The 17,760-nt window shown below is 39.4% G+C and overlaps 1 protein-coding gene across 3 annotated transcripts in view; it reads left to right on the top strand.

Moving 5' to 3' along the window:
- The window catches only part of LOC132821071 (CD48 antigen-like), a 55,829-nt gene that overhangs the window by 21,190 nt on the left and 16,879 nt on the right, over positions 1-17,760 (top strand). For 2 of the 3 annotated variants that reach the window (XM_060833587.1, XM_060833586.1), the window contains 4 exons: positions 1,053-1,355; positions 6,657-6,935; positions 12,654-12,770; positions 17,676-17,732. In XM_060833587.1, the coding sequence (XP_060689570.1) occupies positions 1,053-1,355; positions 6,657-6,935; positions 12,654-12,770; positions 17,676-17,732 (756 nt within the window). The remainder of the gene's footprint in view (positions 1-1,052; positions 1,356-6,656; positions 6,936-12,653; positions 12,771-17,675; positions 17,733-17,760) is intronic. The other variant, XM_060833588.1, reaches the window with a different exon arrangement.

Genomic DNA, 17,760 nt, shown 5'->3' with positions numbered 1-17,760 from the left:
TCATGATCTACAACTCTGCCAATTTTGGTGTCATCCACAAACTTTCTAATCAGACCGCCTGCATTTTCCTCCAAATTATTTATAGATTACAAACATCAAAGGTCTCACCACTGATCACTGTAGAACACAGTAGTTACTTAGCTCCATTCCAAAAAGTACTCTTTCACCTCTACTCTGTTTTTTATGACTAAGCCAGTTTGTGTCCATCTAGCCGGCGCATCATAGATCCCATGAGATTCTATCTTCTGTACCAGCCTGCCATGAGATACCTTTTCAAATGCCAACAATATCCACTGCCCTTGTTTCGTCAATCATTCTTGTCACCTCAAAAAAATTGCAATCAAGTTGATGAGGCATGACCTTCACTGCTCAAATCTATGCTGCCTATCACTAACAAGACTAGTCACTTTCCAATGTGAATAAATCCTATCTCTCGGTATCTTCTCCAACAGCTTCCCACCATTACAGGCTCACAGGCCTATAATTACCTGGATTATCTCGGTTTCCTTTCTTAAATGAAGGAAAAACATTGACCGTTCTGCAGTCCTCTGGAACCTTGTCTAATGCCAAAGAGGATGCAACAGCTCCAGCTATTTCCTCCCTTGCTTATTCCTAATCTCCTTTCCCTAACCTCTGAATCCCTCATGTCCCTATCTTTGGTAAATAGTGAAGTATGCTCATTAAGGACCTCACCCACTTCCTCTGGCTCCACACACAAATCCTTTATCCTTGAGTGAGCCTACTCTTTCACTAGCTATCCCTTTACTCCTAATATATATTTTAAAATAGCTTGGGATTCTCCCTAACACTGGCTAAGGATATTTCATAGTCCCTCTTAACTCCCAACGTAAGCTCTTTCCTCCTTTCTCTATATTCTTCAAGGGCAATTTGTCTGTTTTTAGCTGCATAGACATTAGGTAAGCTTTTTTTTCAGTAAACAGATTTCCCCTGTTATCCAAAGTTCTCAAATCCTGCCATTCCTGTTTAGTGACTACTTGTTTTTATAAATGCATTTTTTAATATATTATTTCACATTTTCTTTTCTTTACCAGTTTCTAAATGTGGCACAATAGATGTTGAAATCATCTATGGATTCTTGAATCATTCTATATCTCTCCCTTTGTCAAAACCAACTGGTGTATCTGAAATTGTGTTCAAGCTCAATAACCACAAAGTATTTGAATGGGAAAACATGGAGACAAATTATTTCGGCTCGTTTTCGCAGAAGTTAAAATATATAAACGGAAGTGTTTTGATACCGAGATTACAGAAGGAGGATACTGGAACTTACACAGTAGATTTCATATTTTCTAATGGAACGATTAGGAAAGACCGATTCTTCCTGAAAGTACTTGGTAAGTGTTACAATTGTCTATTACTTGCTGCATCTAGTACAAACACCCTAGTTAAGATCATTTGGGGAAACTTGTTGCATCCCTAAAAATAGTTTTCTCCGACATCTGGGTAACTAACTATTGCTGCTATGTCTGAGAATAACTGAGGCAGGCCCGTATGTTTCTTACACTTGGTAAGTACCACTTCTTCCTCAAATTCAGTTGAATCAGCAAATTACATGTTTCTTTGGCACGGCCACTGCCCAATCAATGACTATGGCTCCTAGTCTTCTTTTTGTGACTGGGAAATTGTTAGCCTTTTATTGCTGGGCATGTCCCTCCTTCCCCCAGAAAAAGAGAATACACTTTCCCTGTTGACTCTATCAAAATCTTTCATGTACTAAAAGCCTCTTTGAAATTCTGGTTGATGCTTCTCCAGTAAAAGTAGTCCCGTATTTTGAAGTGCCTCCTTTTATAATCATTTCCCATCACTGTCTCTATCCTGGTCATAGAGATGTACAGCATGGAAACAGACCCTTTGGTCCAAGTCGTCCACACGGACCAGACATCCCAACCCAATCTAGTCCCACCTGCCAGTACATGGCCCATAACCCTCCAAACCCTTCCTATTCATGTACCCATGCAAACGCCTTATGAATGTTGGAATTGTACCTGCCTCTATCTTTTCCTCTGGCAGCTCATTCCATACATGCACCACCCTCTGTGAAAAAGTTGCCTCTTAGGTCTCTGTTATATTTTTCCCTCTCACCCTAAACCTATGCCCTCTAGTTCTGGACTCCCTCACCCCAGGGAAAAGACTTTGTCTATTTATCCTATCCATGCCCCATGATTTTGTAAACCTCTATAAGGTCAATCCTCAGTCTGTGACGCTCCAGGGAAAACAGCCCCAGGCTGTTCAGCCTCTCCCTGTACCTCAAATCCTCCAACCCTGGCAACATCCTTGTAGATCTTTTCTGAACCCTTTCAAGTTTCACAACATCTTTCCGATAGCAAGGAGACCAGAATTGCATGCAATATTCCAACAGTGGCCTAACCAATGTCCTGTACAGCTGCAACATGACCTCCCAACTCCTGTACACAATAATGTGTCATGCCATTTTATTTTTATTTTCACTTTCATTTTTGCAGTAGGGCACCTGAAACTGAACATGCTATGGCCGAATCATGACCTTGAATCTGTTTAATGTTATTATTTACTCCTATATTTTATGAACAAAAGTCAGTGGATCCAGAGGTCAAACAATAAAATGAAATTCGGTGATTATTCCCGGTTTGAATTTGGTATTGGCAATGATATCCTGCTGCTGACCACAGCAATCCTCAATTTAGTAGCCATTCAGCTGGACCTAGGTCTTGACTTGAGATATGATATGGACATAAGTGTTGGATTGGGGTGGACAAAATCAGAAGTCACACGCCACCAGGTCATCCTCCCAACAGATTTATTTGAAATCCCAAACTTTCGGAGTGCTGTTCCTTCATCAGGGGAAAAATGACGAAGGAGCATCGCTCTGAAAGCTTGTGATTTCAAATAGACCTCTTGGGCTGCAGAGATTAGATAACGAGAAACCAGAGAAAATATATTCCTGTTTAGGGTGAAAGGGAAGGCTTGTAGGTATAGGGATGCTGGATGACTAAAGAAATTGAGGGTTTGGTTAAGAAAAAGAAGGAAGCAAATGTAAGGTATAGACAGGATAGATTGAGTGAATTCTTAGAGTATAAGGGCAGTAGGAGTATACTTAAGACGGAAATCAGGAGGGCAAAAAGGGGACATGAGAATCCAAAGGGATTTTACAAATACATTAAGAACAAAAGGGTAACTGGGGAGGGAATAGGGCCTCTCAATGATCAGCAAAGCAGCCTTTGTATGGAGCCGCAGAAAATGGCAGAGATACTAAAAGAGCATTTTGCATCAGTATTTACTGTGGAGAAGCACAAGCAAGATATAGAATGTAGGGAAATAGATGGTGACATCTTGCAAAGTGTCCATACTTCAGAGGAGGAAGTGCTGGATGTCTTGAAACTCATAAAGGTGGATAAATCCCCAGGACCTGATCAGGTGTGCCCTAGAACTATGTGGGAAGCTAGGGAAGTGATTGCTGGGCCTCTTGAGATATTTGCATCATCGATAGTCACAGGTGAGGTGCAAGAACACTCTAGGTTGGTTAACGTGGTGCCACTGTTTAAGAAGGGTGATAAGGACAAGCCAGGGAACTACAGACCAGTGAGCCTGATGAAATTGGTGGGCAAGTTGTTGGAGGGAATCCTGAGGGACAGGATCTACATGTATTTGGAAAGGTAAGGACTGATCAGGGATAGTCAATATGGCTTTGTGCGTGGGAAATCGTGTCTCACAAACTTGATTGAGTCTTTTGAGGAAGTAACAAAGAAGATTGATGAGGGCAGAGTGGTAGATGTGATCTATATGGACTTCAGTAAGGCGTTCGACAAGGATCCCCATGGGAGACTGATTAGCAAAGTTAGATCTCATGGAATACAGGAAGAACTAGCTATTTGGATACAGAACTAGCTCAAAGGTAGATGACAGAGGGTTTGGTGGAGGGTTGTTTTTCAGACTGGAGGCCTGTGATCAGTGGTGTGCTGGGTCTACTACTTTTCGTCATTTATATAAATGATTTGGATGCGAGCATAAGAGGTATACTTAGTAAGTTTGCAGATGACACCAAAATTGGAGGTGTAGTGGATAGCGAAGGTTGCCTCAGATTATAACGTGATCTTGATCAGATGAATCAATGGGCTGAGAAGTGGCAGATGGAGTTTAATTCAGTTAAATGTGACGTGCTGCATTTTGGGAAAGCAAATCTTAGCAGGACTTATACACTTAATGGTAAGGTCCTAGGGGTGTTGCTGAACAAAGACCTTGGAGAGCAGGTTCATAGCTTCTTGAAAGTGGAGTCGCAGGTCAATAGGATAGTGAAGAAGGCATTTGGTATGCTTTTCTTTATTGGTCAGAGTATTGAGTACAGGAGTTGAGAGGTCATGTTGCAGCTGTACAGGACATTGGTTAGGACACTGTTGGAATATTGCGTGCAGTTCTGGATGTTGTGAAACTTGAAAGAGTTCAGAAAAGATTTACAAGGATGTTGCCAGAGTTGGAGGATTTGAGTGATAGGGAGAGACTAACAGGCTGGGACAGTTTTCCCTGGAGCATCAGAGGCTGAGGGGTGACATTGTAGAGGTTTGCAAAATTGAGGGACATGGATAGGATATATAGACAAAGTCTTTTCCCTGGAGTGGGGGGAATCCAGAACTAGAGGGTATAGGTTTAGGATGGGAGGGGAAAGATATAAAAGACACCTACGGGGCAACATTTTCACGCAGGGGGTGGTAAGTGTATGGAATGAGCTGCCAGAGGAAGTGGTGGAGGCTGGTACAATAGCAACATTTAAGAGGCATTTGGATGTCTATATGAATAGGAAGGGTTTGGAGGGTTATGGGCCAGTTGCTGGCAGGTGGGACTAGATTTGGGTTGGGATATCTGGCCGGCATGGATGGGTTGGACTGAAGGGTCTGTTTCCATGCTGTGCGTCTTTATGGCTTTATAACCTGGTGTCATGTGACTTCTGACTTTGCCTTTAGATAGTTTTCTTCCTTTTGAAGAGTTTTTGCAAGAGGAAAAGAAGTACTACTCAGAATAAAATGGGAGCAAGAACACCATCCCCCCCCTCTGTTTTGTGATAAACTGATAATTAAAATTAATTCAAAAGTTGTTGCTGTGATTTATTTTTATAGCCAAAAGGTACTTGATGCCATCTTGTCTCTCAAAAGTGTTAATTCCATCTACTTAAGAAAATTGCTCTTCTAATATCAGTAATGACCTGATAGATTTTTTTTTCCCCCCTTCAAGGTGCCATTAAAAATACAGTTAATTCACTGCAATAAAACTAATCAAGTATCAATTTTCTAGTTATCACTTCAAAATAAAAATATGTCACCCTTACAGCAGGAATTTAATTCAGCACAGTAGCAAATACAACAGTTGTAAACAAACTCCTAAAAGACCTTAATGGGCTGTTAATTGACAGTCATTGTGTTTCCCTTTCCCAGAGGTGTCAGGATTCTGAGGCAACCTCTAGGAACACAGTATCCAAATTAACAGTCCCAATGCATCTCAGTCCCATGTCCCTGTGAAAATGCAGCATCTAGTACATCAAACCAGTCTTGGTGATATTTACTGTCTTCAGCATCTTTTTGGAATCTACTTCCATTCATTGTCTCTCCCTTCCAAAATAGTTTGCCTCATACTCCATATCTTGTGATCTTGTTGTCTTTATTTTTCTCTAATCTTTAGACACTTTGTTTAACATATCTCCTACTAATGTTGTCTTCAGCTATCAATATTCTGCTCACTGAGTTCAGCTCATCCAGCTGAAGAAATGGAACTTCTGGAAAGTGAATTGGTAGAATCTCATCCCTTAATCCTTTTCTGTAGGTTAGGAAATCAAGGTAGACAATCTCGGCTTCCTCAGCAGGTCTGAAGCCTCACAGATGCCATTTTTCTGCGACTTCATTTCACTCTAAGTCATGTCAGGAAATAGTTAAACATACTAGATACTACAAAGGCCATAGACCCTGAAAGCATTCTGGCATTAGATACTGAAGCAGTCCATGTCCAGCATGACCTGGATAATGTCCAGGCTTTGGCTCTCAAGTGACAAGTAAAACTTGTGCCAAGTAAATACCAGCCATGATTATCTCCAATAAGAGCAAATCTAATCACCTGTTGCCATTCAATGGCATTACCATCACTGAATCCCCTGCTATCAACATCCTGGGGACTACCAATGACCAAACACTGAAGTGGATTATCCACATAAATACATGAGAAGGTTAGATATTAAGAATTCCACAATGACTAACTCCCCTCCTGATTCCTCAACCTATTGTCTACACAGCACAAGTCTGAATACTCCCCATTTACCTGGTTGAGTGTAGCTCCACTAACACCCAAGAGGCTTGACACCAGCCGGAATTAAGCAGTTTGCTTGTTTGGCACCACAATGTAAACAGTCACTCATTCCGCCACTATTTTCAGAGAGGCAGATGACCACCACCAGCTTGAGCAGCTCGGGTTGTCACTCAGCCAGCAGGAACCACATCAGAAATCAATGAAAAAAACAATTATTATTGTGAGGAGAGTACTTTTTGAAAGTTGTCATGACAATGTGTGGTTATTGGAGTGTAAATATTATTTGAAAGTTTACCAATGATTTTGCAGTAAGTTCTTTTTCTCTACGAAGTATGAATATTTAATTGTTTTTCATTTCTTTTAAATTGTAGAACCGCTTGCAATTCCAGAAGCGATCTGCATTAGAAATGATTCTGTTGTTACACTCATGTGTGGTCTAAATAACGAAGGTGCTGATATTACCATTGAATGGAAGTATCATGATACTCCTGTGACCCCCAGTGATGACTTTGTCTTAACTAATGAAAACAAGTCTTTAACGATAAGCAGCCCTCATTCTTTTTCTGGGGTGTATACTTGTATTGCAAAACAACCAAAAGACAGCAGCCAGAGTGCTCCTTTGCTTTTGTCAAAATGCCTTGAAACAGAAGGTAAGATTTTACTAATAACACATTATTTAATAGAATTCCAAAATCTGATTGATGAATTGTTGCAAGAAAAATCTCCAATGGTTTCCTTTTAATCTGGTGGCATCCACAGAAATGTTTTATGACTTTACTGACAAGTTATGTTTCTATCTATCACCAGGAGAAGTCATGGTTTTGTTCCCTTGACCTGTGTTGAAATTAATTAACTCCAATTCAATTTCCTGTTCTTTTGTATGGTAGAATTTCATGTCATTGATATGTTATCGCAACTTTTGTACCTACCCAATCTTCCATCTAAGAACATAGAAGCAGAAATTAACCATTCAACTCATTGAGCTTGTTTGAACATTCAATCCAATCATGACTCTTCTTTGTGTTTCAAATTCCACATTCCCATCCACCACTGTTAATCGTCGATTTCCTTGTCTAACAAGAATCTTGTTTACCTCTATCTTAAAACAGTTTAATGAACCCGACTCCACTGCCTCTGAGCAGATTCCAAAGTCTCAAGAGAAAAAAAAACCTCTTCATCCTAGTCCCAAAAGGGCTACCCCTTGTTTGAAACTGTGATCCCTGGTTCTGGACGTACCCTCAAGAGTAACCATCCTTTCGTTATCCACTTTGTCCAGATCATTTAGGATCTTGTACACTTCAATCAAGCCACCGTTTTTTTTCTGCAGTCTAATTAAAAACAAGTTGGTCTATCTACTCTTTCCTCCTAAGACAATCAGTTTATTTTTGTTGCTGTCAACTTACTGAACTTTGTTAAAAATGCTATGTTTGAGATTTGCCGTTTTCTTGTAGAGCTCATTACTGATTGTGTAATTTGGAGAGAGATGTATTTTAGATATCTTCAGTAAAAAATTGTGAAAAAGTGTATCTATTCAGGAGAAACTCTTTGCCAGGGAGTGGTTAAAATGTGAAACTGCTAGTACGTACACCTGAAGATCTCTTGTGGTCTTAGGAGAAAAGGCAGACTAGACAGCCGCATTGAGTGTGCACCATCATTCACAGAGATCATGGGTTAATCTGATAATGCTAGATTCCCCTTTCGAGGCCTTTGCCTCATTACCTTTTATTTTCTTTCCATGTGGAGTAATTGGGGTAAAGTGATGAATTTAAGAAGCTAGATTAATACTAGAGGTCAAAAGGAATAGCTGTGATTGAAAGATAGGAGAAAGTGAGGACTGCAGATGCTGGAGATCAGAGCTGGAAAAGCACAGCAGGTCAGGCAGCATCCAAGGAACAGGAGAATCGACGTTTCGAGCATAAGCCCTTCTTCAGGAATCATGAAGATATGAGGAATGTTGTGTGGTTAGTTTAAAGTGGTATAGTTCCAGTTAGTTAGATTATATTTCTTTGCTGTTAATCCTAAGGAATAGCTGCAAGGACGAAACAAAATAATGATTAGCCAGGATATCACGTGTTATGGCTTCTCTTCCCCATTTTATATGGTTAGCTCTATTTCTTTTTAAATTCATACTTGGCATTTAGGACTCATTGGAATTAATTGCCCATCCCTCATTGTCTCTTGATCTGAGTGGCTTGGTAGGGACATTTCAAAGTACAGTAAACAGTCAGCCACATTACCATCAGGAGTCACATGTAAGCCAGAGCAATAAGGACAACAGTTTTCCCTAAAGAACATGAATTAAACTAGATGGGTTTTCACAACAATCAGTCAACAATGATTGCGTGGATCATTGTCAGCTTTCTTTTAATTCCACATTTTCATTAAGTTCAAATTTCACCTTCTGCCATGGTGAGATTCGATTCATTTCCCCAAAGCATTTGGGGTTCTAGACTACAAGCCCAATGATGTTACCACAATGTTGCCTGTTGGAATTATCAACAGCCCCTCCTAATTCTTATTACCTGAGCAGCACTATGTTTGCACAGTATTAGATTGCACATTAATGTTAATGACATCCAGCTATACTTTACCTTTTTCAAAATCTTCTCAATTGCTAATTTATCAGATTGTTTGTCTGGCATCTAATACTGAACAAGCGGAAGTTTCCTCTAATGAAATATTATGAAGGCTGAAGCAACTGTTGCCAGTCATTATTCTAAATTTCTTTCCCTCGCTGCTACTTCAACCATCTTCCTAGCAATAGTCTGAGGTTAAATTAATCTCTTTGCAACTTGAGTATCACATTTGATGCAACATGAGCTCTTGACCTTTTTTAGCTCTCCAGAGCAAAGGCTGCATAAGTCCATCTCTTAGATTGATAAATTCTTGATGTCACAAGGAATTAAGGGCTACGGGGAAAATGCTGGTAAGTGGAGTTGAAATGCCCATCAGCCATGATCGAATGGTGGAGTGGACTCGATGGGCTGAATGGCCTTACTTCCACTCCTATGTCTTATGTGTCATAGAGCTGTACAGCACGGTAACAGACCCGTTGGACTAACTCGTTCATGCTCACCAGATATCCTAAATTAATCTAGTTCCATTTGCCAACATTATCCCTCTAAACCTTTCCTATTCATATACCCATCCAGATGCCTTTTAAATGCTGTAATTGTACCAGCCTCCACCACTTCCTCTGGCAGCTCATTCCATACACGTACCACCCTCTGCATGAAAAAAAAGTTGTCCCTTGGGTCACTTTTAAATCCTTCCCCTCTCACCCTAAACCTATGCCCTTTGGTTTTGGACTCGCCCATCGCAAGGAAAAGATTTGTCTATTTACCCTATCCACTCCCCTCATGATTTTATAAATCTCTAAGGTCACCCCTCTAATGCTCGAGGGAAAATAGCCCCAACCTCTTCAGCCTCTCCCTATAGCTCAAACCCTCTAACCTTGGCAACATCCTTGTACATCTCTGCTGAACCCTTTCAAGTTTCACAACATCCTTCCTATAGCAGGGAGTCCAGAATAGCACACAATATTCCAACAGTGGCCTAACCAATGTCTTGTACAGCCACATTATGAAGTCCCAACTCCTATACTCAACACAGTGACCAATAAAGGCCAGCATACCAAATGTCATTTTCACTAGTCTGTCCACCTGTGACTCCATTTTCAAGGAACTATGAACCTGCACTGAGGTCTCTTTGTTCAGCAACACTCCCCATTGCTTAACTTTTGCCTGTGTCTAGGTTTAATTTCTGAAATCCTTATTTCTGCCTTACGCTATTCCAGTGTACTCCTGAGAGGTTTTTCACATTCTACCATCAGTAAACTTGTTACTCAGAATAAATCTGTAATGTTCAAAACATTGCTGCCTTGTCTTAGCTTGCATTAGGTCACATTCATCATTCATTTCTGTGAGGAGACATGGGCTCCTGGTCAAGCAATGGGTTGATTTTGAAATTCTCATCTTTGTTTTGCCCCCGAATGACTTCACCTAACCCTGTCATGGCCCCCAAACCTGCAGCCCTCCAAGATATCTGTGCTCCCTCACTGCTGGCCTCTTAAGTATTCCTGATTTAAATCGCTCAACCATTGTACTGTCAAACAAATGAAATAGAACTGTAATTTCTGACATATGGTACCTATTTTTTAAAACTCATGATAAAGGAATATAATTTGAAGGGTCCCATTTTGCAAAGGGACTGAGGAAATGAATAATCTAAAGATAATGCAAGTGTACATAGGATTGTACTCAGCCATCTCTGAAGATGTAACACAACTTAAACCTGCTGAGGACTGTCTTACTTCACATTAATCACAAATAAAACAACCAAAATTAATTTTAAATTTTGATCTAATTCAAACATGTATTCTTTGTCGTTGTGGAATAGATCTCTGGAAGAAGAAAGTTCCCCAAACCTGACACACTTGATTTACAGCCAGGCAATGGAGTACAGTGTTCACAATGCTGATTCAAAAGGAATATTAGTGGAAGTCTGTTTTACACTATAGCAGTGCAGATTAGAATGTGTCTTCAGCAAAAAGATGCTAATATAACTATAGCATAAAGCTTCAGTGCATCAAGTCTGCCATAGTATACAAATTAGGCAGTATGTACCTGTTTAAATTCATTGATTTCAAAATTCCTTCCTGATAAGAGGCTTCAATTGACGAGAACACAATAGCAAGACAAAATGCCTGCCACCTGTGAAAGGTTTGTGTTTGTAAAAATGGGGACTCTCGCTCAGTTTCATATCTCAATCTTAAAAACAGGAGACTACTCTATAAACGTTTAATTGGTTTCCAGTTGCAGAAATCAAATCTCGTGCATTAGTGCCTATCATCTCTACATTACTTCAATGTGATGAGGGAATGGCAGCATGAAATTTGAACAGCTAGGGATAACCTTTTTGAACCTGTAACCAATGCCAAACATCAGGCATATATGATGAAATTCCAAGAAATCAATCAGTAGGATGAAAGTTTAAAAAAAAAACAACGTAAGGAACTTGTATACCCTTGAGTTTAGAAGACTGAGGGGATCTGATTGAGACATATAAGATTATGAAAGGATTGGACACTCTGGCAGCAGGAAAAATGTTTCTGCTGATGAGTGAGTGCCGAACCAGAGGACACAGCTTAAAAATACGGGGTAGACCATTTAGGACAGAGATGAGGAGAAACTTCTTCACCCAGAGTGGTGGCTGTGTGGAATGCTCTGCCCCAGAGGGCAGTGGAGGCCCAGTCTCTGGATTCATTTAAGAAAGAGTTGGATAGAGCTCCCAAAGATAGTGGAATCAAGGGTTATGGAGATAAGGCAGGAAGGGGATACTAATTAGGAATGATCAGCCATGATCATATTGAATGGCAGTGCAGGCTCAAAGGGCTGAATGGCCTACTCCTGCACCTATCGTCTATTGTCTAACTTCAGAGGAGCATTATGAAGCAAAATTGGATCGTGAACCACATAGGGGGATTTCAGGATATGTGGTGTAAAACTTAGTCATAAAGGTAGATTTTAAGAAGTGTTGAAAGAGGGAAGTGTTAGAGAGTTGAATATTTAAGAACGGAATTTCAGAGTTAGGAGCCTAAGTAACTCAAGATACCAGCACTATTATTGGAGTGATCATTGGGGATGATCAAAGAAGCTAAATTTCAAAGTGGCAAGCTTAGCAATGAGAGATGGGGAAAGTCTGCGGGGATGTGAGACCCATGGAGGAACTTGAAAGTGAGGATAATTTCAAAATTAAGCAATGAGGGCATTTATCATGGAACAGGACAAGAGGGATACATCATTGAAGATGCTGGGAGGGGCTGCGTTGGCAAAAGTATGTATTGTAGATGGTCTAGGAGTGTAATGAACACTTTAACAGCTGGGGGAGTTTTGACCCTTCCCAATACAGAGAGAATTCAGTGGCAGCAATCGATCCTTGTCCAGCTGTGTTTTATATGGCGATCACATTTGATCCTGGGTCTATAGGTCAGTGACATGAGGTGTGAATCATCTATGGATGTGTCAGTGTACTGGTCACTAAGACAAAGTGGGAAATGAATTTAAAGGAATGGCATTTAGAGAATTGGTGTGCAGTTATCCTTTGCCCAAGGTAATTATTTTTAACAAAGGAGTAAAAATCAGTCTCCGTATGACGCCCAAATCTCTGATACTAAAGTCAATGACAAAGAGCTTTTCAGAGTGGCCTGGGAACCAAATTTGTATCCATTGGGCGTCACATGGATTAAGACTTTCTTGAGGTCCAAATGTCCGTTGTTAATGCCATCAGAAGGTACAGACCAATCATGCTGCTGAATTTGTTAATCTTACCCTAAAAAATTGGTCTTTAATTGTGCTTCTCTTTTTTAGGAAATGGTCGTAATCGTTATGGGCTGATATTGTCCGTATTGAGTTTGGTCGCTTTCACCTTGTTCCTTCTGATCGAACAGAAATGTAGGTATCCAGTTCTCACTGCCATAACCAAAGGTAATTACTGACGAAACTAATCCTCTTAAATGTTTTGCCTTTGACTCAGCTTCATATCTATTTACATATTAAGAGTTTTGTATCTGGACACACTCTTGTAGGGAACTCTGTTCTATAATCATGTGTAACTTTGCGAAAACCACCCATTTAACCTCATCACCTTGTAATTGTACCTTCCACCAGTGGTGATAGATAGTTTCAACTCCTAGTTCCAGAGGCAGTGCTGCTGATAAAATGAACTACTAACCTACATTTCTTGTTTTATGGTTATTACATGGAGGTATGCAAATTGTTATGCAGAATTTAAAATGGGAATCTTGAGTTGGATCTTTTTGTTCTTGTCCAGCTTCACCTTCTGGCTACGCTTTGTCTTGGATGTTCCAATATAGTGGCATGGGGTATCAGTAACCCATGGAAATGCCATGAGCATATTGACAATTGAGAATAAGTGGATACCCCAAGTGAAGAGGGGTGAAACTATGCCGGGACTTGGATATCACTCCATGCCCATCTTGAAGTCATCCATTGTTTTTATTTGCATTTCCAGTGTTATGTACCAGGTCAGACTCCCTCAAAACATTTCAAGGAAGTAACCCAGGCCCTAGCTTTGCGAGTTGTTTTAAGCAGGTGTAACATGGATGTTCTAGGAGAGATGCAGCTGTCAAACCACTTAGTTTTAAGCAAAACAGAATTTATTTATAAGATTATGAAATGAAACACAAACAAGAACAAAGTACCGAATAACTTAACCTATCCGAAAACCCAACAGCATATTTCAACTTTAATGATGCTGTTCCAAAAATTTGCAATAATTCCCATAAACGCCCCCTTGGCCCAAAAGGTAAAATCAAACACAAGGTCTTACAGGAGAGAGAGTAGCATGGAATACACTCTTCCATTCTGCTGCTACTTGGATCAGCAGCCTCAAACTGAACTGACTGCTTGCAGCAAACAGCCAGACTGCTTAAAAAAAATGTACCAAGCCAGAGAAAAGCTGAGTTGGGAGAACTGGCCACTCCCCTTTCATTGCTTTCAAGTTTAAAAAAAGCATATACATTCTCAAGACATTTCAGAGTCTGTGTCCTTATGATCTTTTTTAAAAAAAAACCCAAGGACAACCTAACCTTGTTAACGGAGCAGCATCATCATTCCAATATAAACTGAATTACAGAATTTATAATGGAAACTGTCTTGTTGAGCTGTTTAAAACTCTGCACCTCTAGTGGAAGTACCGATGTATCACATTATGACAAACTTGGGCAGTTTTCATTATAAAAGAGGTGCACTGGGAATTTAAAGTGGAGAAAGTTGACGGGAAATACATGAACAGTATCAATAGTTATACAAAGTACAATAAACATTCCCAGTGCCTCATTTTGTTTAGAATGAGAAGCAATCAGTGTGAAGTATGTGGAACTTTCAGAAAGCCCATGCTGCTCATCATTTCATCCTCCTTTCTTTTTAACTACCTCCACAACACACACACACAATGGAAGGGGAATATTTTGGGGAGAAAATATCTGAAAAAGGGACCATTGTTGAGCCATATAAAGAAATATTGCTGTAGAAAATTGATAGCTTTGCACCACCCATCAGTCTGTACTGCTTCCAATTATCCAATTATCCCTTCTGGTTCTTCAGATATGCCAATTTTGTTACAAATCTGATTTCTGTCTTGGCTAGCATAAAGAATTAAGGCACACAAAAGCTTCTAAAACACTAATGCATCATAACCCTTTCAATTGTTAACAGTAATTATAAATATTCTCCCTGTTCCCTCCATAAGGTTTATTTTAATAGCTGTTTTTTTAAAAATAAATTGCATACCAAAACAGTCCAGAATGGATTATAGCTTCCTCTTGGTAATTGCTACTTGCTACCACCTTCTTTCTTTTGAGATTATCTTATGGAAAAGCCTGAATCAGATACTCTGAAGTGTGGAATTAGAGTTTAAATAGAAAGTATTTATGAAAGAATTGTGGGACGTTTCAATTATGTGTTGTGGAATCAACGGAAACCTTGTATTCTTCACAATCATCTGTTGCAGTATAGTTATTGTTGTAATATTAAGGAAACATGGCATCAATTTGCATACAGCAAGTCCCACAAATAGCAGCAAAATACCACATATTGCAAAATGCTGAACGAGGAATAAATGATGGCTAGTGTACCAGACAAGTTCCCCTGCCTATAATTTATATAGTATATGAAATCTACTAAGTAGGTTCGTTCTTAAGACAACACAGAGAACCTCAATTCCTGTTTTATTCACAAAACCAGGTCCAGGCAGAGGTGTTGCTCACTCCTTTTTAACCAAAGTAAATAAACTAATTTGTGTCTGTTCAAGTCTCCTCTGCAATATTGGTTTTCCTCAAGACAGTCAGCCTCAGCGTTGTTCAGGAGAAATAGGTCTATATGCAGCTTGAAATAAAATCTTCAGAAATGAACATTTCCTAAAGATACTTACTGAATGTGGAATCGTAGAACAGAAGGCTCCTCCTAAAATAAAATTGAAGGTACTTCTAAGTACTGTTGGCCCATTCTTCCTCACTGCTCACACACTCAGCCTAAACGCTGAGTACTATCAATACCCCACCCCATCCAGACAATGTCCGATTATTGCTTTTCCTGCCCATTTCTAGTTAGGCTTGATGAAGTGGAAGTGAGCAACAACTGAATGCCTTTCATGGCCATTTGAAAGATGGTTGAGAATGAGCCAGAGTAGCATGTTGTTCAGATTAAATGAAGACAACAAGTTCCTTCTCTAATGTATGCACTTTTTTTTTCAGGACTATTTGGTTGTTTTTTTTAATCACCATTCATGTTACAGATTTAGTTATTTAATTAAACTTAAACTGTCCAACTGGCATGGTAGGACTTAAACCTATGTCTCTGATTCCCTAGTTCAGGTTTCTAGATTGTTCATCCAATAACAATCACGAAACTGCAATAGAAATGCATCTGAAAAACATTTACTGTTAAATGATTTGACTTAAGCATGGCATAAATATTTAAAGAGATCCTTTGGACATAAGTGTTTATATCGGTCTTGACTATCAATGGTTCTCATTTACAAATTGCTAAAGAATGTTTATTTGAATCATCTAGTCATAAAGGTGCTCTGTAAGAGAATCCAATAACTCCAGAATTTAGCTGAACCCACTGGTTTTTAGAACTACTTTCACAAGCTAGCTGCACAGTTTTGTTCCAAAAGCAGCTGGACTTCCTCCTGAACAAGAACACTGACCTAATGGCCTTTTCAGTAGCACTGCTTAACATGGATCCTGATTCTATCTCTCCATCTCACTGTCGCACTTTCTGACCGCCTGACCTTTTTGAATTTTGAGTAAATGATTGAAAACCTTGCAACAAAGCCTATCCTTGTTTCTAGGCAATATTGGAGGTGACTGATACTTTCTTTGGAACAGTCAACTGCACAAAAAAAAAGGATTTCATCACAGGTTATTATGATAAAGACCCTGAAAACTTATTTATTGGTACAAACATTCATAGACTTATAATTATCAACCCACTGCTTCAAAATGAATGAACAAACTATAATAACTCAGGAAGCCTGACTGGAAAGGAACACCATTTATTGCTGAACACCAAAATTGATTCAGCGCTCATGGTATACAAAGGCTAATCCCAGCTCAGGACTGACAGTTCTGTAGACTCATCCCTCGATCTGCTTTTATCTCTTTTTGTTTATCCAAAAGTGTTATTGCACATAACTGAATTATTTTTCCTCCTCACTAAATCACATTGGTATATTTCCCTCTCTATTAACCACCAGCTGTAAATCATCCATCTTTTCAATCAAATAATTTATGTGTAAAGCCTGTTAAGGGCAATGCAAACCATTAAAGGTGAGGGAAAGATGGTGAGTCTGCTTTATTTTTTTCACTGTTTAATCAACCTGTCCAGAGATGTTATCACACACCTCTGGAGCAAGTAGGACTTGAATCCAGACTTTCTGGTTCAGAGGTAGGGATACTATCATTTTGCAACAAGGGCCCTTTGAGTGTGCTTTTTTTTCCCCCTACTTTTGAAGGAAAAGTTTACTTATTTAACCTATTTTTCTAATCGACCTGTCGGAGATATTGTTAACCCCTCTGGAGTAGGTAGGCCTCCCAGTCCAGGGGTAAGTAGTTCCAGCTAGGCAGTTACCAAGGGAACTCATACCCTATGAGCTCCACAGGGAGAATAATGGATTTCCCATGGGTCATTTTAGGGGCTATCACGTGTATCTTTTAGCAAACAGGCAGAGATCTGACGTGCTGGAGTTGAACAGTACAGTCAAGTAAATGTGATGCATCATCACAGAAATGGACAGCTAAATCATTCCATTATTTCTCCGTGCAAATCATATCCATAAATCCAAAATTATAACTATAAGGGGAAAATGTAAACCTCTGAAATTATATTTATGTTCCAGACATTGGATAAGACTCCTGCCACATATGAAATTATACATTATTCTACAATCTATTTAACAACTTCATAAAAACTGAAACATTGGGGGAAAAAACCCTGTGAAAGAGAACTGGGTTTTTTTTCCTCCCTAAAGGATCAGTCTGTCCTCTTTTATATTCCTAAATTCCATGGCTGCCGGCAATTATTTAATGATTAGCTGACATAAGATTGCCTGTTAAAGTGAGGAGGGATGGATTCTGTCAGATTTTCTCCATTTCAGAAGTGAAATGTTTCACTGTCATCAGTCGTTTAAGATGATATATTATCACACACTATGACCAAAATTACCTGATAATGGAAAACATTGGGATTTTATATTGAAGTTTTCAGAGTTCACATAAAATTAGCTTTCGAATTCTTCCAAGTTTCTACTATTTCTTTGTAATGGACAGGAAACAGTTTTGATCCAAATCTGATTTTTGTTCTTAGGTAAGAGCAAGACAGAAGACCGAGCACCACATCAGGAATATAACAAAGTGCTGCAAGGTAACAACCTACAGCTATCCTCAGTAAT

The sequence above is a fragment of the Hemiscyllium ocellatum genome, chromosome 12, assembly GCF_020745735.1.
Source record: "Hemiscyllium ocellatum isolate sHemOce1 chromosome 12, sHemOce1.pat.X.cur, whole genome shotgun sequence".
NCBI classification, from domain to species: Eukaryota; Metazoa; Chordata; class Chondrichthyes; order Orectolobiformes; family Hemiscylliidae; genus Hemiscyllium; species Hemiscyllium ocellatum.
The sequence above is the reverse complement of the archived record's forward strand: the minus strand, read 5'-3'. Positions and strand labels throughout refer to the sequence as shown.